General features: G+C 41.2%; 1 protein-coding gene across 2 annotated transcripts in view; it reads right to left on the reverse strand.

Moving 5' to 3' along the window:
• Positions 1-21,979, reverse strand: part of LOC149451731 (alpha-2-macroglobulin-like) — a 141,504-nt gene that overhangs the window by 69,075 nt on the left and 50,450 nt on the right. For both annotated transcript variants that reach the window (XM_089690324.1, XM_089690323.1), the window contains exons 8-14: positions 18,649-18,772; positions 11,523-11,637; positions 11,336-11,445; positions 8,802-8,963; positions 6,234-6,464; positions 3,873-3,936; positions 384-529 (exon numbers count right to left, since the gene is read on the reverse strand). In XM_089690324.1, the coding sequence (XP_089546450.1) occupies positions 384-529; positions 3,873-3,936; positions 6,234-6,464; positions 8,802-8,963; positions 11,336-11,445; positions 11,523-11,637; positions 18,649-18,772 (952 nt within the window). The remainder of the gene's footprint in view (positions 1-383; positions 530-3,872; positions 3,937-6,233; positions 6,465-8,801; positions 8,964-11,335; positions 11,446-11,522; positions 11,638-18,648; positions 18,773-21,979) is intronic.

Consider the following 21,979-nt stretch of genomic DNA (forward strand, 5'->3'; position numbering starts at 1 on the left):
AGATATACAGTATTAGAAGGATAGAGGACTTTGAAGACCTTTTTTATTGATTTGATATAGGAATTTACACATGCTCTAGCCATACTACCCTTATGCACAGCCAGTCAACATTTAGTCAGCATTGGCCATGTGACTCTGTAGAGATTATGCTCTTGTACTGGTGGTTGGAAGGAGACTGTTAGGTAAGTATCTTACAGCTTAGGATCTTAGAGTGAGAAGACAGTGGGGGGCTGTAGAAAGATGATTGATACAGGTCCACTTGAAGGGGTTTGTAACTATTCAGGATTATAACTTCAGAATTTTATTATCACGAGTACAGTTCACAGCACGTACAAAGACATTATGTAGATATAAGGCAACAGAATAAATGCAACTATCTGTACCTTGTTTCCAAAGCACTTTTCTACTTTGAAGCTGACGCTGTCTGCGATGACCTCACTACCATCCAGAATGAGATAGACCAGCACTTTGGCCAAGGGTGCTGTATTAACACTGACGGGAAGCTTAAATGTAAAATGTCCATGTGAAACTGCAATGAACAAAACAATCACATTAGCATATGCTTCTATCTAAAGCCAGAAACTATTTCAAAACTATTTTATAAAAAAAAAAGGATGAGTGCCGTACTTCTGAGCATGTGATTAATTTGATTCAAGATTTTAAATTGGCTAAAGCCCATTGATGCATTCACCTACTATGACATTTATATCTGCATTGTCAGCTTGACATGTCACAAACCTAGGCAATTGAAACTGAGAATATTATCAAAAAGCCTAAGTACAAGGTTCAATAAAAATTGCACGGTGAAATTATCAACAGATCAAGAGATACAGTATAGGCAGCTAAAATTATATGCAGATATACATTTTTCTCTTGTAAGAATCCCCTTACCTTCATCTAAGCTCCACTATTGGATGGTGAGGCCACCTATCGCATTATAGGACAATAGGTAGACTTGAGAAGTGTATGACCAACCCATTTTTATTTTACAGGAAAAGTCTAAAAAAACAATAAAGATTCAGCTTTCTATATCTCTGGATCCACTGATATAGAATGACATGTAACTTTCACTAAAACGTTGAGCTTGTCCCACCTCTTCCACCCCTTAAGCCTCTCTATTGGTCTGTTAATGTGATTAACAACTTTAGTAACCAGTAGAGTATCCTGGGAGGTGTGAGAGAATTTGTTCAAGCTCAGTTTATGTTAAAAAGTGATTTTCACTGCAGGTAATCTATACTTAAAGTGTTACTAAACCAATGACCATGCATTCACTATATCCAGTCTCCCACAGTACACATGTAGCACTACCCCCTTAAGGGTTGCTTGGTACTTTTTGGGTTCCCTGTCAATCTGCACTTCTGTCTGAAAGCACTTAACAAGGACAGATTTGAAATAGTAAAGTGTAACAGTTGGCAAAAGGTGTCTGTAAACAAGAACAACTCTCTCTCTGGGTGACAAGGGCCACAGGCAACAGTAGTAGAAATCCTGTTCAACTGAGAAAGGTAAATTGCTGTTTCGGTTGGTACTGCTGTATTCTGGCCTGCAGCTGTGTGTCCTGCGGTAAGCTTGGATGATGAGACTGTAATGCAAATGTGTTCCAACAGTGGAGGCTGGGAGATCTAGGCCACAAACTAGGGTAACTAAGTGTAATGTCCGCAACTATGTGCAGGTAGATAGCAAATGTGATGAAATTGTCAATGTTCTCTCAGTTAGTGAGTGTATGGGACTCTCTCACCCTATAAATGTTGTCCAGCAGGTCTTAGTGGTCTATCTTTCCCTGCAGATGGTGGCCCCCACAGACTCTCCGGTCTTGATTAAGCGTCCCAACTGGGTTCCTGCTTGCAGATTGGCTCACTGGGCAGCATGGAAAGACTAAAGATCAGCAGACTCCTTCTGATCCTCCTCCCTCTCTGACTCTGGCTCCATGGTCTGGTCCAATACTCCAGCCATCAGCACACTTCCTCCTCTCTTGATCTTTCCACTTTCACATCCTGGTCAGTCTCCCGGGCTTTGAGTTGTATATGCCTCTGCCCACACACAAACTCCTCTGAGAAATATAGCTCCCAGGTGCACTGTTCCTCAGTAAAGTCCTGCAATTCAGTATACAAGTTCCACATAGCTATTCTTCAACATGTGGCTGCTACTGTTCTACAGGACACTGCCTTCTTGTGTTGGCTTCAACATCCTGCATTAGACATTTATAGCAGGGTGTTACACACACAACATGGAAATGCAATTATTGTAGTAAATATAAACTGCTAAATACCTTTTCTTGTCAGCAGTTAGAGCAGTCTTGTGCCTTCTATCAGTGTCCGGCTGAGCACTGGTAATCTTGTATTTCAGTCTCCTCTGACTGTCTTATGAGGCTGCATGACCCCTGACCCTCTGTCTGGACAGTGTTGACTGACCCTGTGTTGATCACATGTACCCTCCCAAAAGAAAAAAAAAATACTCTCTAGCCATACATACCAAACTGAGCATGTGTAGAGTGACTCCTACAGCTGGATTGGGGACAGTAGAAGAAGGGGAGGATCAGAGAAGACAGGCTCAAACAGCCTTTTTTTACACAATGCAGAGGATTAACCCCTTAGGTTCCACAGTGAGTATAAGAAGCATGCTTTACTGCATGTATAGACTGATTTTACTGTTGTTGGTTAAGTAACACTTTAAAAATGACCTTATCTTCTACAAATATTTTCAAGCAGGCCATTCTTGTAAAAGAAGACAGGATATGCTGACCTTTCCTGTTGTCCACATCACAAAATCCCACTCCAGTGCTGAGAAACCTTCTGCTAAATTCTGCCTTGACAAAGACTCTTCAGTGTTAATCTCCAGGGTTTCCTGCAGCTCTCTTTGATGTATCTCTTTTGACCCTAACCCATTGCAGAATGCAGTAGTGCAGTATAAGTCACAGGACGGAACCAGTGGGAAATGTGGTGGACCCAGATTTACACTTCTGGAAATGTTGTCTTCAGCACAGGAGATTTCACAGCATCAGAGTTTGGCAGCATGGGCAGTGGGAATGACAAATGTGCACTTGTTGTGTAGGTGCAGCGTGATTTAGCGGGAAAGTCCCGAATTGCAAAAGGTGATGCATTGTAAAATCATCACAAAACAGTACAAACAATCCTGGTGGGGAGGCTGACCCAGCCAGGAACACTCACAGTACTGTAAGTAAAGCAAGGGTGGTAGGAAAACTCAACGATGCTGGCAGCATCTGCCACAAGAAGCTGAGTGCGGCCTGGCTAGTCCACCCAAAGGGGGAGCTTCCTGAGAACATAGACGTACTCCCTGCTCTTTCCCTACTCCAGAACCTTTCACTATTGCCAGCACTGTCTATAACAGAGGGGGAACTTGTCCCTGAGATAGCCACTCGCATAAAGCACACCAAAACCTTAAATAGACTCTGCTTGACTCAAGATAGCTGCCGGGTCACATGGGACCAGAGCATCCAACCGGATAACTGTCCTCTGTGACTGCGGAAGGCATAGAGAAACCCTGTCTCCTTTCACTTCTGCTCCCCTCCGCATTGCCGCTGCGGTCCAGCACCACCTGCAGTGCAGAATGTAAACTGCACCTGCATACACACTGTGTTTTTTCTAGGTTTGGTTTGCTTGAAAGACCTACAGTAGAGACAAGCAAATTTTTCTCTATAAATCTTATGTTAGATTTTCTATACAAAGTTACATTCAATAAATATATTGACATTTTTTTGAAATTGAGAAAATGACCCATGTGGTCTGGTTATTGTTTGTTTGTTTTTTTTTTCAAATTCCACAGGACGTACAGAATACGTAGAACCGTTCACATGACTTCCCACCCGCCAAGGCACTATACTTACACTGCATATAGCTTTTTTATAGTGTATTTACCTTGTTTTGCATTGAGTTCCACTTTATGATTTCCAGTATCAATAATTTTTCCCTTTGACATTACCTATACAGGAAGAAAAAAATCATATAACATAATTATTTTAAATATTTTTGTACATTAATTGTTGTAATTGGATCTTTTAAGGTGTAAATATTTTAAAATAGTGAACAACATGAAAAACCTTCTTTCCAATGGCTGTATTTACTTGTAGGCCAGCGCTTAGGGCAGCAATAATAATTTTGTTCTCTTCTGGGCATTTATTGATAAAGTTAGTAAAAAATTAAAAAGGGGAAATTATGTACAGAGGATGTTCAGTCGTCACAAGGATTATGTACAGAGGATGTTCAGTTCGACTCATTTATTGTTTAAAATGGCACTAAGCTATGCTTAAAAAATAAAATATATTCAGGTGTGTATTCCTAACTCCAAAAAGTGCTTTCTATTACTCTCAGCCTCCTTCAAATCTCCAAATTCCTTTTTATTGCTGCTGTGATCTGACTTGCGTTTATAGGGTGGCTATGTTTGTTCTTCATGGTCCCACTCTATGTAGGAACATAGCCACTCTTTCTTGCACCTGAGCTGGACTAGGGACTCTGGAATATGGGATGTGTAGTGTGCATAGAGCAGTGCAGATAACTGCAATTAACATGCATTGCCCATTCCAAACAACAGCAAGTGAAGATTAAAATGTGAGGTTCAGGAGCTCATAGAGGGCATTACAAGGCGCCAGAAAAACACTGTTAATACAGTTTTGTGAAAAACAGATGACAGGGCTATTAAGTAGTGGATGTGTATTGATTAGTTTTGGAGATTAAGGATATCTTTTAAGAAACATGAACCATCTCTTTTTTCCTCTTGTATGGGTCTGTACTGTAACTATAAGCCTCCTGTATTCTGACAATCTGCTTGGGAAACGAACATCTAGAATTAGTACTGACCCTTAAAACCTGTAAAAAAAAAAGGACCTGGAAAGACCTTGGCATGTACTCGCTACAAACATTGGAAGCAATTCTGTACATATTATATGGACATAGCCCATAGGGGAGGATGGCTGTGCCTATCCTCCTTGGTCAGAGCATATACCCCATTAATGATGCTGTATTCCTAATGGCCAATTTGAACAAAATATTATTATTATTATTATTGGTTGTGACGGACAGCAGAAATATTCTTTTATTTTTGTGTTGGTTTGTTAACACATGTGGCCAACAGTCAGCTTGTCTGCTTTGTTTATAATTTGGAATTCCTGTGCCCCGCAGGGGGTGGAAAATGGGATTGATCTCAGCAGGGAGCACAGACAGCATGGTGTTTTGTGGCTGTGAAAGGGCCATACTGTCTCTTATGAATGGGAGAGCTTGAGTCAGGATCTCGGAGCCACTCCTGGCTGAGCCCTAACTAGGAGATGCATGGAACTGTGCTTTGTTTTGTGCACTGCTGGAACTTGTGGTCCTATAATGCCTGTGTGGTCTTGAAGCTGTGGCCAAGACACACAGCTCTCTGAAGACTCGTGAGTAGGTAACGCCTATCTGCCTAGACTTCCTCTGCTGAGGCCACTGCTGGCTGGTGAGTCCCTGAACTGCTACCCTGTGAACAGCCCTCTGCTGTGTGCCTGGACTTACCTGTTGCCCGCCTGAACTGCCCCTCTGCTGTACCTGGATTATCTTTGCTTGCCAGCCTGCCCCTCTGTTGCACCCGGATTATCTTTGCCTGCCAGCCTGCCCCTCTGCTGTACCCGGATTATCTTTGCCTGCCAGCCTGCCTGCTGCTGAGTGACCCTGCCAGCCTGCCTGCTGCTGAGCGCCCCTGCACGCCTGCCTGCTGCTGAGTGCCCCTGCAGGCCTGCCCTCTGCTGAACTACCCCTCTGCTGTGTGCCCAGATTGCTCATTGCCTGCCAGCCTGCCCCTCTACTGTGCCCAGATTATCTTGTCTGCCAGCCTGTCCTTCTGCTGTGCCTGGATTACCTTTGCCTGAACTGCCCCTCTGCTGCGTGTCCGGACCTACCCATTGTCTGTCTGAACTGTCCTGTTGTAGCCTGGACTTTACCCATTACCTGCCTGAACTGTCCCTCTGCTGTGTGCCCCGGACTTAACCCTTGCTGCACTGATCAAGTGCCCCAAATCCCTCAATATAAACCTTGTGTGCCCACTGCTCTCCGCGTGTGTTCTGTCTCACTTACACTTCCGTCACATAATTATTATTATTATATAATAACAAAATAATTATATGATAATAAATTAGCCTTCACTGCCCACAAACTTCACTTTTTTGTATTCTCCATGCAACTGTGTTGTGCCTATTAAGTATTCATTTAAAGTCTGGGAATGATAGGAGGTAAAACCAAGGAAATCTGTATACTCACCAGGTGATGGAACACAGCATGGCTCATGTTTCTAACCCCTTCTGGAGTCAGTATGTAGTGCACTGTGGGGCTCTCATGCTCCCCACATTTCAGAGTGTGGAATATTGGCTGTATCTTTAGGTAACTTTTGCTTCTGGAGTAGAAATGGTTAATGGTTCTAGACTCCTCTTGATATGTGGGGAACAACGTAGAGTCACTGTAGCAGTGTTTATCTCTTGACTTGTGAGAGATCTGTGTTAAAATTGAAGAATATTCCCATTACTATTGTTAAACAAAATTTCTACTTTAAAGGGAGTTATTTTTTTAATACTTTCTCTATTGGTCCGTGCGACAATACAGAGGTCCAATGAACCTCAAATTGAGTAAAGAGTAGAGGAGTCCTACTGAATATAATGCCCCTTCATTTTTCAAAATTCACAAGTCAGTGACAAAATCATCAGATTCAACACTAATCTTCAGACACAAAGCAGGCTGTCATGAATCACATTACAACATTCCAGACATAGCAACCTTGACAGCACCCAGATTGTTAAACCCATTAACAGCATATCTCTTAAAGCCTAAGTTCAGTGTTTTTTTTCACAGTACACAGCATGGTACTTACATTCAATGAGAAGTCTCCATTGTGCTTGTGACTGTGGAAATCTGAAGTAACCTGTCATAAGCACTCATCAAGAGTGCTGACTATGCTTGCCCTTTCCGACCACCTCCTATATTCATGGAAGCTCTACTATAGCTTCCTTCAATAAAAAGAGGTGGCGGACCATTAATTTACCCCCATTCATCCTTCATTCATAATGCTGACATATTTTAAATTCTGTTACATTACTGTCTGTGTGGCTGTGAGCGTCACAGACATTTCCTAATGATCAAAATTGTTACAGCAGATAAAATGAAGATACAGAGAACAATTTCCTTTAAAACACGTGGCGGCTGCTCTTGTTTAGTATGCATAAAACCCTGCTTTTTAACTTTGTAAAGATAATCTTATCATAAATCCTACCTGTAGGTGCCTTGGAAATGTTCTAAACCTGCACCATTTAGTAGATATTCATATCGTCTGAGGCCAATAACCTCACTGGTGCATGCGCAGAACACTCTGCATTCACAGCTATCAATGGAGGGGGCAGACTTTTCCATCATCCACTCATCCTCCATTCATAGATCCTGGTACTCAAATAACTATCAAATATTTAAAAAAGAAAAAAAAAAGGAAAGGGTAAAAAACACAAATACAAAGAATACTAAATAAAATATACTAGCCCCTATCTTCGTAAAAAAACAAACAAACAAAAAAAACCTTCTAAATAACGAAACAGAGTAGGTTACTTTTTCCTTTTTTAAGCAAATTGCAAAAATCACCCAAGCAGCATAATGAGTGCAGCCAAGAGTTTTTGTTTCAGCAAAATCATTTTTGTCGTGAAATTTGTTCAGCCCATCCCTAGGCCCTTAGTCACTGCATTGTGAAATGAACAGCCTGCTACCAGTTGGCCAATAAGGTAGCACAGTTGTTTCGGATCAGCCATCTGTACAGATGAATGACTGACTGACGGATGCTGCAAACTGCAGCAAAATCGCTCAGTGAGCAAATACATGCAAACAGCCAAAGTGCCTGTCACTGATTTGTACAAGCTGCTGGCTGTGGCTGATTGCAAAGAACTGTACTACCCGCGAATTGCTGGTGGCTTATGGCCCTTATGCACCGTCTGAATGAGCCCTTAAAGTCACCTGTGCACACCCATATGGAAGAAAAATATATTTGAATATATTTTAAAAATATTCTTCCCAAATATATTTATATATATTTGAAATGCTACAATTTTGGCCATATTCAATATATTTCAAAATATATTTCAATAAAAAAAACAAATATATATATATTTAAAATATATTTTTCTTCCATGTGGGCACATCATACACACTGCAGTATTTTATAACCTGAACAAGTACAAGCACTTCAAAACAAGCCCTCATTTACTTTTGTAGCTGTAGGCATTATAAAGAAATCCATCTTCCAAGTTCACAACAGAGGCACTAATATCTTTTTTTTTTCCCTATAACTTTCTTTTGCACCGAAATCCTAGCAGCTCCCCGGCTTTCCTATGTAAACAAAGAGCATGTGTTTTATCTTTGAGGATTTTTGAGAATAGCTTTATATTATTAAAAAAATCTAAAGAGAGCAGGAATTGCTTCTTATAAACCTGTTTCACTGCTAGCAAAGAATGTGTAAATTTCATGTATGAAATGTGTAAAGAATGTGTAAAGTTCATAGTGTGGATATTATTATTAATATTATTATACATTATTATTATTAGCGCACTTTAACCCTACTAGAATACAGCCAGCACCCTCGTGGCTTTTTGTGTTCTCCTCTGCCTAGAGAAACATTCACTACAAAAAAAATGAGTATCTCTAAACATTCTAAATTGACTTCTAGCACCAAATTGACACTGTCAATCTGTAATCATAATTTATCATCTTGTCACAACTAATTTTTTTTTTTTAATAGGGATCTCGTTTTTAATTTCAGAACAAATATTCCAAGGCTGTGTCCCAGCTTGTTCTCACCGTTAGTGTTATGGAATTCTGATAGAATGGTGTGGTATCAATAGAGAAGTCTGCTGTTCCATCGGGCCCTGTGGTGTAGGTGTGGTTTGATCCATCGAAACCAATATACAGTACCACCGTCTCATTGGAAATAGGCTCTCCTGCAGCATCTTCTAGGAAGATCTGTGAAAAGCGAGAGATATTTTTATACAGCAATTATGGAAGTAGCAGGCAACAAGTGCTAGACAGCTCAAGTAATTCAAAAGAAAATTCTATGACATTGGCATCATGGGACAGTGGATAGCTGCAATTTTCCAAAGGCCTTTTCTCATCAGAATGTGCTTCTTTTTCTATACGAATCAATAGTAATGCAAATGCAGCTCAGACAAAGGTCAACTTGTAGGCAGGTTCAGTTTCTCCGCTGTAGGTGACTTCAACTGAGTGGCACTACAGTCTGGAGTGGAAGTTAAAGTGGTTGTAAACCCTTACATATACCCAGTGACGTGATTAGCCCCAGGTAATAATACACAGAGATGAAACACATTCTCCTACGTACAGTAAGTTGTACCTGTTTATCTAAAGCTACAGTATATACTCATATGGAAGAAAAATATATTTGAAATATATTTTAAAAATACTCTTCCCAAATATATTGACATATATTTGAAATACTACAATTTTGGCCATATTCAATATATTTAAAAAATAAAATAAAATAAATATATATATATATATATATATATAATATTTTTTGCAAAATATATGAAAAATGTTTTTATAAAAAAGTCATTTTAGCATATATTTTTACATATATTTGTAAATGCATTCCAAAATTGTAGATCTGTAATCTTTATAGACATACAGTATATTTGAAAATGTATTTTTAAAAATATTTTTCATACACATTTCAACATACAGTGTGTATATATGTGTATGTATATATATCTGTCTATGCAGGACAGAGGAGCCTCTTAAAGAAGAAGGTACAGGTCTGTGAGAGCCAGAAATCTTGCTTGTTTGTAGATGACCAAATACTTATTTTCCACCATAATTTGCAAATAAATTCTTTCCAAATCAGCCAATGTGATTGTCTGGATTTTTTTTCTCATTTTGTCTCTCATAGTTGAGGTCTACCTATGATGCCAATTACAGGCCTCTCTCATCTTTTTAAGTGGGAGAACTTGCACAATTGGTGGCTGACTAAATACTTTTTTGCCCCACTGTATATATATATATGGATATACTGTATATATATATATTTTTTTTTGTTAAATATATTTTGAAATATATTGAATATGGCCAAAATTGTAGTATTTCAAATATATGTCAATATATTTGGGAATATTTTTTTTAAAATACATTTCAAGTATATTTTTTCTCCATGTGGGTATGTCCTGTACATCCACTCAAAGTCCAGAATTTACATAGAATCTCTCAGCAATGAAAAGCAGGGGGCAGAGAGCTGCAGTTACAAACTATACAAGAGCTCTAAGAGTTGATTGGAGGGAAGGGATACCCCCTTCCCCCTTCACACAGCACACAGGAACAGAGCCGAGGCTGTCAATCTGCTGGAGGTCCCTCCCCGTAACCATTTTTCTCTTGGTGTCAGGAAAACTTGTCAGAAGTATTTCGTGCATATAGCAGAGGAATAAGGCAGCAGACATAAATGACACTTAGTGCTCTGGATTGAGATAAGTACACACTATAGAGGGATATGTTTTGTTCATATTTCATGAATGAGGTTTACAGCCACTTTAAGGGAAAACTGGTTTCTCTGTGGTTTCCTGGGTCATGGATCAGCATTCCCGGTTGGCTACACTGCATCTTTGTGACCCCCTGGTGGTCATCTTGGGTCAGCAGGGTCTTTATAAGTTCGTGCCCCCGAGTTTTGGCACACATTTTTTTGCAAAGTGGGTAGAGTAGGGAGAGAGACACCATCTGACAGGGAAAGGTTCCTGACGAGTAGAGACAGGCTAAGGATTCGCTATCCTCAAGGAAGCCTCCCCTTTGGGACTGAACCGCCTGGCCACACTCTTCCCTCTGAAACATTCGCTGTCAATGCATGTCATTCTGCTGCCCGAACTGGGGGTGTTTCTCCCAAGCGGCTCTCTCCCGCAGGGGTGTTTGTAGTTTGGCATTCTCTTCAACACAAGTTCCAAGTTTTACTCCAAGTAGACTCTGTGCCTTTGCTGCCACAGCACAAAGCTGCACATCTCCACAAACTGCTGGTCAAATGTCCCTGCCAATAAACTCTGACTGAATTTAGAAGTGTCTCAAACTGATCTCAATGCAAGTGGAATGGTCTATACAAGAAATATGAAGATCAATAGTTCTGGGCTGCGATGACAGAAAATAGCCAGGCAACTAGTGTTTTCAGAGGGAAGCAAAATCAACCCCCATATTAGTCACCACTGTTTTTCCTTGACTAACCGGAACAAGTCCTAAGAATTGTTTCTTTTACACTTCTAGTAAGTGGTTATCTCCCTGCTACACTTTATGTTGGGTTATCAGTATATCTGCTGAGCAGTTTGACATTTTGCTTTATCTTAGCTCACCTGTCCATACAAGGGCATGCTTCTCTTAAAGCGGGTGTCCAGCTGTCGGAACGACACTTTTTTGATTGTGTTTTTTATATCAGAGGAGGCCTCACCAGACATTTCCACACCTAATAGAGATGACTTTGTTAGCATATCAGTTGGCCCTTTGTCCTAGCTATTGTTTTTCAATGTTGCCTCCTATTACCTGTTCCATCTTCAGTTATCTTGGCGGTAGCAGTGAGTTTCCTTTCATAGCCAGTACGCCTTAACTGGAAAGGTTTTGTCTTTACCACTTCAGAAAAACAGCCTTTGTTATCGGTCTGAAAAAGAAAAGCATCTTTGAGATATTCTAATATTTCGTTCAGATAATGTCATACCAGCTGGTCTGTATATAACTAATTAAAGTGGACCTAGGTACAGGCCTATAGGTATTTTATGGTGAGCAATCCTATTAAAAGATATCTTCACAAGCTGAGAAGAGTGGTAGGGTCTATTTTCATCTATAGAAGAGCTTTGTCAAGTCTTCTTAGAGGTGAATCAAATATTATAAAATAGCTCATACTGTCTTCTCTGATAGCTATTCCCTTATTCATCTCCTGTACCACAAAGTGCCATGCATGTACTTATATCTTGAGAAAAGAATAAACTGTTATTATATAAAACAATTTAAAACTAAAAAGTAAAAAAATACAAATGTGGAACCGTACAGGTCTATTTTAAGTTCTTCATACAGACAGTAAGATGAAAGTGATTAGCTCATGGAAGAGTCACTGTCCTGAGTTTCAGTCCTTCGCTGATAATTCGATAATACTGTTTACTGTTACTTTAGTCATTCTTTTGTTTAAAGAGAATCAGATGTGAGTGAACAAACATATTCTGTCATAAGCAAGGCCGGTGCTTCCACTAGGCAAACTAGGCAGCTGCCTAGGCCAGCCCTCTCTCTGTGTGGCCTATGGACCTCTTGTATAAATTCTTAATTTCTCTACAGAGTTCCCCTTTCCTCATACACATAAAATGATGAGGGATAGATGGTATCTTTACTCTGCACAATTGTCTCAGCCTGTCCACACACATGACCATTTAGTATATATATATATATATATACACACATGACAGTATTCCATGTAGCAATGAAGTGTCATCTCCCCCTAGGATGGGAAATGATGACATTAGCTCAGGACCCCGGGTGGTCAGCAGTCTCTGATAGGAGGTTCGGTCCGTACATCTCTGGTACACACACTGGCACACAAGATCCTCCAGCTGTAACAGGGATCTGGCTAGTGACTGAGTGGGGCATGTCCAAAGCTGGCTCCCCCTTCTACATATTGGGAGCCAATAAATAGGTAGTGGTGTGCTCTGGTTGCAGGGTTAACCTTTTGTGAATAGGATGATCGGGGCCCGATGTGTATGAGAGGGAAACGGTGTAGTGCTAGGAGGCCGTCTGTCCTTAGTGAGAGCGAAAGCCTGGACTCCGCACCCCATCAGGAGACCTCAGAGGTGAGCCGAGCCTAGGAGGATAACGGGTCATGGAGGTGACAGGAGGAGGAGGGGGGCAGACAATGGTTGGGGTGAGGGGAGCAGATGCTGATTAATCGTGTGGGACAACACCACATCATGAATGATCCTTCAGCTGAGGGGAAGGGCTGCAGAGGGAGAAAGAAAAGATAGAGGAAGACACTGGGCGTCTGGGGCCAGTGTAGCAGCTGAGCTGCCACTCCTTCCAGTGTTCCTCTCAGACTTAGTCTCTTACTGCAAGCTGGTTGGCGGCTGCTGATCATTGTGGAGTTCTGTAACTCAGTCTCTTTTTTTTGTTTCTCTGTCTGATTGGTTAATTATCATTTATATTTGGTTAATATATATTTTTTCTTTTGTTAGGACAAATTGAGCTTTCAGTTGGTGGTAAATGGTAATGGATATCTCCTTATTTTTTTTATTATGAAAGGAAAACTGGCCCAAAATAGTAAAAAAAAATCATATTTGCTGTGTGTTTTTTGCTACTACCATAACCTAGCACCAAAGAACAACCCAAATTAAATTTTCCAGCTCTTGGAGATTGCAGCAATACCTTATACAGTCATGGCCGAAATTGTTGGCACCCTTGATATTTCTCCAGGAAATCATGTATTTCTCACGAAACGTATTGCATTAACACATGTTTTGCTATACACATGTTTATTCCCTTTGTGTGTATTGGGACAAAACAAAAAAAGGGAGGAAAGAAAGCAAATTCAACATAATGTCACACAAACCTCCAAAAATGGGCTGGACAAAAGTATTGGCACCCTTTCACAACTGCGGATAAATAAGAATGTTACAAGCATGTGATGCTCCTGTAAACTCACCTGGGGCAAGTAACAGGTGTGGGCAATATAGAAATCACACCTGAAAGCAGATAAAAAGGAGAGACGTTCACTTAACCTTTGCATTGTGTGTCTGTCTGTGCCACACTAAGCATGGACAACAGAAAGAGGAGACGAGAACTGTCTGAGGACCTGAGAACCAAAATTGTGGCAAAATATCAACAATCTCAAGGTTACAAGTCCATCTCCAGAGAACTAGATTTGCCTTTGTCCACAGTGCGCAACATTATCAAGAAGTTTGCAACCCATGGCACTGTAGCTAATCTCCCTGGTCGTGGACGGATGAGGAAAATTGATGAAAGATTGCAACGCAGAATAGTCCGGATGGTGGATAAGCAGCCCCAAACATGTTCCAAAGACATTCAAGCTGTCCTGCAGGCTCAGGGAGCATCAGTGTCAGCGCGAACTATCCGTCGACATTTAAATGAAATGAAACGCTATGGCAGGAGACCCAGGAGGACCCCACTGCTGACACAGAGACATAAAAAAGCAAGACTACAGTTTGCCAAAATGTACTTGAGTAAGCCAAAAGCCTTCTGGGAAAACGTCTTGTGGACAGATGAGACCAAGATAGAGCTTTTCGGTAAAGCACATCATTCTACTGTTTACCGAAAACGGAATGAGGCCTACAAAGAACAAAACACAGTACCTACGGTAAAATATGGTGGAGGTTCAATGATGTTTTGGGGTTGTTTTGCTGCCTCTGGCACTGGGTGCCTTGACTGTGTGCAAGGCATCATGAAATCTGAGGATTACCAAAGGATTTTGGGTCGCACTGTAGGGCCCAGTGTCAGAAAGCTGGGTTTGCGTCCAAGATCCTGGGTCTTCCAGCAGGACAATGACCCCAAACATACGTCAAAAAGCACTCAGAAATGGATGGCAAAGAAGCGCTGGAGAGTTCTGAAGTGGCCAGCAATGAGCCCAGATCTAAATCCCATTGAACACCTGTGGAGAGATCTTAAAATTGCTGTTGGGAAAAGGTGTCCTTCCAATAAGAGAGACCTGGAGCTGTTTGCAAAGGAAGAGTGGTCCAAAATTCCGGGTGAGAGGTGTCAGAAGCTTATTGATGGTTATAGGAAGCGACTGATTTCAGTTATGTTTTCCAAAGGGTGTGCAACCAAATATTAAGTTAAGGGTGCCAATACTTTTGTCCAGCCCATTTTTGGGGTTTTGTGTGACATTATGTCATATTTGCTTTTCTGCCTCTGTTTTATATTTGTTCCAATACATACAAAGGGAATAAACATGTGTATAGCAAAACATGTGTTAATGCAATACCTTTTTTGTGTGAAATACTTGATTTTCAGGAAAAATATCAAGGGTGCCAACAATTTCGGCCATGACTGTATGTGTATGTTATTTGTTGTTTGTGCCCACAGTACAGCCCAGAAGCAATAGTGCTCATTTTGTTTTTGTTTTGTTTTGTTTTTTTACCTAAAACACACTGACACTGACACTAACTGACACTGATGCCAATTTAAAAAGAAAAAAAATTCGGACTTTTGACCCTGACCTTTGACCTTGACATTTGACCCTGCCCTTGACCCAATTACTCACCCTGGCACTGAACTATATAAAACCTTGATCTAGGTATTTTTTCTTTATTTTTTATTTTATTTTTTAAATATGTATTTATTTAATTTTTTTTAAAAAACAGTTTTGTTTTTTTTTCTTTATGCAAGGAGAGAGATACAATGTATCTCTCTCCTCCATTCAGAAAGAAAACTAAGGGGGGCGGGCTGTACAGTGACTGATCAGAGGCTATCACAGCGATCATGTGACCTGGAATCGGGAGTCCTGGGTCCCGATCGTTAGAACGGGACCTGGGGCTCTTAGTGACACCACAGTCTTTCTTCTGGGAGCACACTGTGTGGCGCACTCCCAGCACAAAGACAGTTACGCAAATATGCGGCTCCATGGAAAAAAGCCCAGTTCTGTGAGGCTGCTTATTTGTGTTACGTTGGCGTGAAGGGGTTAATATTGGTGCTGCTGGCATCTTATGGAAATTTTGCAGTTTCATGTTTTGTTGATTTATTATTCTCTACTGTTTTTGAAATGTTGAATTTATTTTTATTTTTTTTTGGGTGGGGTGCAAGTAGTTGGTCTTGCCTAGGGCGCAAAATAGTCTAGCACCGGCCCTGGTCCTAAGTAGTATCTAAAGCTAATTTTTTTCATTTTCAAAAGAAATCAGGTTTGCAATCTGTGTCCCACTGGTGTGAACAAGCTTCACTTCTTGTTTCATAGACACATTAGGAAGTTATCGAAAAGCTCTCTAAAATCCACTCTTAGACTGTTGTCACTGTGGATTGGAAGACTTCCCCTCAATTTCTGTTCCAATAAGAACGCAAATTGCATTTTTTTCTCTTTACTTTCAGCCCTGGTAACAATGGTCAAGACGTCAGATAGTGTGAATTTCCCCTAATGTATTGGCTATTTCAATAAACACCATTTGCTTCCTCTTCCAGGTTTCAGCTGAAAGTCAGGTGAAGTTGGACATGGTCATGGTCTGTGACACTTTGAGGAAGGAAACCCTGCATAGCTCCAAAGCCTTGGCTATATGACATACAGTATATCCAAAGTAACTTCTCCGCTTGTGAACAGCCCTTGGTCAATCCAAATTGGCCAATGGGATCTATTATTCACTGACTGGTCCAGCATCGTCTTACAAAACTTCAGATGATTAGCAATACATTTCAGTAGTCATCCTACTCTGCTTTTACTGCTGTATCTGTATGCTTCCAAGCAGGTCCACCATCGGAGGGGGACAGTCCATACATATGTAGGGGGCTGGGCCCCAACCAGGGCCATCTTTAACATGGGGCAAAAGAGGAAGCTGCCCCAGGCCCAGTCATTGTTGAACCTGCGCTGCCTGAAAAGTTGCAACAATTTTGCTTAAGCTGTTCCCAAGATCCCAAGATGTTCCACTCTGAGTCATGAAAATAAGAGCTGCAGGTACAACAACAGCCCTGTCTGCTCTCTCTTCCAGCTGCTGCACCTTTCCCTACCGCTCTGTCTCTCTCCTGGCCCTTTCCAACATCCCCCCCACCACAATTCTCCACCTCCACAACAGTCTGTCCAATCGCGGGTGCATAGTGTGCCATCCGGACCCAGCCCCTTTGATGAGTCAGGCCAATAGACCCCAGTGGGGTGAGAGATTTTCAGTGGGAAGTTTGAGTTTGGAAATGTGATCCCTTAAAGCTATGTGTCTGGAGAAAGAGAGCTGAGCCCTGGGACCGAGGAGGGACCGTACACTGAGGTACATCACCTGGTTCAAGGCTGTAATGAGGGTGCAGGAGAGAAAGTAGGACTACAGAGTGGGGACACTGTGACTGAGGACCAACATACCGGGGAGATGAGACTGGAGAAGGAGGACATAGAATGGAGGAGAAGGACATGGAATGGAGGAGGAGAAGGACATGGAATGGAGGAGGATGACGATGACATAGAATGGAGTAGGAGGACACAGAATGGAGGAGGAGAAGGACATGGAATGGAGGAGGATGACGATGACATAGAATGGAGTAGGAGGACACAGAATGGAGTATGATGTGGAATGGAATGAAGGAGGACATGTGATGGGGAGGCCCAGGAGGAGGACAACATGTGATGGGGTAGATGAGACTGGAAGAAGAGGACGTGGGATGGGGGAGGTTACACTGGAAGAGGAGGATATGGGATGGGGAGATGGGACTGGAGGAGGAAATGGGATGGAGGAGATGGGACTGGAAGAGGAAGAGGACATGGGATGGAGGAGGAGAACATGAGATGAGGGAGTGAGACTGGAGATGATGAAGAGATGGGACTAGAGTAGGAGGGCAAGGATATGAATTGGAGGATATATTAAGTTGTAAGAGTGTTAAAATAAAAGTGGGTGCACTAAAAGACTTGGTGGGATAGCCAGTGGATGGATTCGGTGGGACAGCCAGTGGGCGGGCCCTAAGGAATGTTGGCGGTCAGGTCCAGGGGGGCTCTAGGCCTAAAGCTGTGTAAAGGGCCACAAAATTTCTGATGACTGCCCTGCTTCCAAGTGTTGAACTTATTAATTATAATGAAAGACCTTCTACCAAATATACAGTACAAGCATTCAAGGTGGAAGGTCTATAGGAAGTAACCGAGGAAACCACTGTTAATTTAACAGCTGGCTTTAAATCCTAATTGGTTGCTGTGTTCCAGCAACCTTTCTGCACACCAACCTTAAAGAATATGTTCCTACATGTGATTCGTGATATGTAAAGTCAGGGAGAGATGCAAACACATCAGTGGCTGGCTAGTAAGCCAAGATATAAATTTGCCCTCTGTTTAAAACAACTGGATCGTTCTAGTCTTAAAGGTAATGCACAGTTATTTTGTACATTTTCAATGTGTTTTGGTCAAGATAAAAAATATTTTTTTAAGTATATTCTTTTTTTAACTGGGTAAATATGAGACTTACATATCAGTGTTAGGCTCCTTCCACATCTCCTACACCTCTATCTGTTTTGCTAAAAAAAAAAAAATCAGCAGTTTACAGAACTCAGTAACTCGGGCTAAAATTGAGTCAAAGCAGTGACCCATCCTTCTCCCTCTTGCTGTGTGTAATGGCTCCATCCAAGGTTTCAGTTAAAGAGATGGAGCCTGAAGCAAACAGCTGCTGTTGTGATTTCCCTTTTTAAAAACACATGAATACTATGACATGGGTACAACCTGCATTAAATAAATAAATTGTACAATTAAAAAAGTTAAATAGTAAACCTAAATAGTAAAAAACAAATATAAAACATCAGCTTAAAATTATATTGGGTATATAAGCTCTAACGAGTAGGGCTCTCTGTTTCCTTTTGTACCAAATTGTATTGTACCTGTAATGTCTACCTCCATTTTGTAAAGCGCTGCACAAACTGTTGGCGCTATATAAATCCTGTATAATAATAATAATAATTCTAAAGGAATGACTTTAATATATGTTTTGCTATGGTACAGTGCAGTACTCACTTTACGTGACAGTTCTTCGCACACTTGATCTAGCGATTCTTCAGGACAGGAGTTATAAGAATAGGAAAACTTTCTGCAGACACGGACATCAATCCTCCCTACCACAGGTTTACCATATGTGTATCTGGAAAAAAAAAAGCGATATAGTCTAATTATAACCATATTTACATGCTTTTATTCTATATATATGGTATGTACTTACTTTTTCTTTAAAGTCTATGTAACCCCTTGTCTTCCACAAATGGAAACTGGTAGCTTACCTTCAATTGATGACTGCTGAGCAAGTTAAGGGGCTTGCTTTCACTCTGCAGGGTTTTATTTCTTCTTATTTGACCTGTTGACCCTACCTGTAGACTAGATCTGTGCAAAAACAGGGTTATCACCCTTGGACATGCAGACTTCTGGTTGGCTTTGTGCTGGCCTGTGTGTGAGAGACACCTATTGGATAACCTCCAGCTTCTTTACGGCCCACCACTATGACATAGTTCAAGTTGCAGCACAGAGCCAAAGAGTTTTTCTTGTCTTTCCTTCACAAATATATTTTTGTTAATGTTAAATAAAAGCAATGTTTATTCCTAGAGCTTAGTTTATTCCCTTTCTATTTAGAATTTAGCTAAAGAAAAACCAATATGTCTCATTGTCCTTCTACATATATCATCAAGTTTGGTGTCCAAACCAGGAAGAGGAAAACAGAGAGAAGATTATCCACAAAAGTGAAGAGCCTCTTATTTGCTACCAAACTCCTTATTTAATGTTCCCAGGGATAACATTTGAAACCTGATTGGGCAATTCAATTTTGTGGGCAAATGTTTTTCTCCAGTATTTAAAAACAGGCCCCTATTCCTGGAGATGGCTGAGAGCCACAGACTAAGGAGCCAACCTTTTCGTCCCTTTGCCTGGCTAATGTTGTAATGAGTTTTCCAGGCCAAATGAGAACTATAATTCCACCAGCAAGTTTTGTATTGTCGTTTTTAAATTGGAAATGCCTGAGAGACATAAATATAAGTTGTCCAAAACACCTCTTGATAGAAAGTGTAACATAAATGTAAGAGTAGGGTAGTTGAGATGTGATGTGATCAGTAGAAATATGTAATTGTAGATCTAGTTTAATTCCTTGTTATTAGAGATAAGTATTCAGTCATAAACATATGATCACCAATTAGCATCTAATCTGTCACAGATCAAACGCACGCCCACGGGGACTAGCTAACTGAGGCATGGTCTGTGACTGGGGTAAAGAGGGAATGAAAGGGACTTACTTTGAGCATATAAGACTTGCCGTGAGCCACTTTCACAGCTTGCACTACCTTTGGCCACCACTAGAGGGAGACTCCACTCCAATCCAGCTAGCTAACCACACACAGGCAGATGGGAATCTTACATACATCTGGTGCACTCTAAGGGTTGGGGAGCAGTCTAGCAATTAGCACAACCTTCTAGAATTCCTCCAGATATCCTACAAGCTGGAACCACAGTGTTAATCACTTTTCCACTGTCCACACACCCCTACACCGGACACACAACAAACGGTAGCTTGCCATCATCTAACAGTTTGTCCGCAGACTGGTCTGCTGGGCCACCACACACACACAGATCTCCGTCTGGCAGATCTGCTACTTTACAATCTGCATGCAATCTGCCAACACGCAGTGCAATTGCATACAGTTTGGCAATGAACTTAGACCGAGCACACAGACACTTCAATACAACAATATCTCTGGGGATATGAGCCCAAGCTTAAGTACACAGAAGTCACTTATTAATTTTCTGATTTAATATCCCGAAAGTGACAGTGCATAAAATATGTACAAAGAAAAAAGAGTTACAGAAAATACAAAAAAGACAAAAAGACACACAATTGGCTATTCACTGTTAATTAAAAAGGCAATAAAAACAGAAATAAAACTTTTTTACCAAGATTTATCCTGCAACTGGAGCAAGTCAAAGAAAGTCCACGGTTTGCCAGTTATATGGAACCGGCTCCATACGAATCACACCGTCCGTATCTCAGGGTCCTCATATTATTGAAATATTGATGTGGCCTGGACTTTAGTCCTTGGCCAATCAACCCTGGGGGGTGTTCCTGTACCAGCCCACAGGACGTTCTGGGTTCTGAAGTGCCCAATCTTGATTGGGCCAGAAACTGTTTGGATCACTGGGTCAGGGATAGGATTTCCGACACCAGCACGTCAGTCTGATCGCGACAGTATCAATCATTGTTCGCAGTTGGCTCCATATGTGTGTTTCTCCGGGATTCTACAGAGGCTACCAATACAGTTTTACATGTAGGTGGAGCTTAAAATGTGTCCAATCAGAAGGAAGAATTTCCATCTCTCTGCAATTAATATTTTAGTTTTTATGAGAGATGAAACAGATTCCTCTGATCTATTGGTAAAATTCAAAGCTGGCAGACCTTTCGGAGCCCTCTCCTGGTCTCCTGCTAATTCGTGTAGCCGAAATGACTAGGATTCTTCTTTTAGGTTCAAGAAGGTAGAAAACTCTGGCTACATAGGTGAGAACATTTTATTGGTATCTAGGTGTCACCCCTAGCCTAGATGCTTGCTCTGTCCTTTCAGATGCTAATTGGTGAACATATGTCTATGACTGAATACTTATCGCTAATAACATGGAACTAAACTAGATCTACTTTTTTATATTTCTACTGATCACATCACATCTCAACTACCCTACTCTGAGGCTGAGTTCACACTGATGCGGTGCGGAATTTGCAGCTTTTTCTGTGCGAATTCCACACCGCATCAGAATTGCACCTCGTTTATATGAACTGCTGCGGGTGTGTATGTTAAGTTGACAACACCCCAAAATTGGTACCGCAAAACGCAGTGCGATGTGCAGAATTGGATTGCATAGGTGTGAATACCTATGCGATCCAATTCTAGTACGGACACAAAAAAGGGTCCTGCACATTTTTGGTGCGGGTGTGGTGCGATTTGAGCCATACAAAATGCATGGCTCTAATCGCACCGCATACAAATCACATGTGATTTGCACAGTAATGCGGTGCGGTTCCTGTGCGAATCACATGCGATGTACTGCACTGCATTAGTGTAAACCCAGCCTTACATTTATGTTACATAAAGGCACATTGATTTACTAGGTATTGAGCTGCGAATTGAGGGCGCATTCACACTAGAATGGATAGCTGCCAGAGAGGTACACCACCGCTGTTTCCTCCCTGGCAGCTGTTCATTTCGATTGCAGTAGGTGGCGGTGTGGTGCGCGATACAGTGCATCACACCGCTCCTTTTTTTTTTGTACAAACTTTATTTGAAGTGTACCAAAGTACACTTCATGTCACTGTACAGCAATT

The sequence above is a fragment of the Staurois parvus genome, unplaced genomic scaffold (genome assembly GCF_062004578.1).
Source record: "Staurois parvus isolate SC_StPar_1 unplaced genomic scaffold, SC_StPar_1.0 ptg000525l, whole genome shotgun sequence".
Lineage (NCBI taxonomy): Eukaryota > Metazoa > Chordata > Amphibia > Anura > Ranidae > Staurois > Staurois parvus.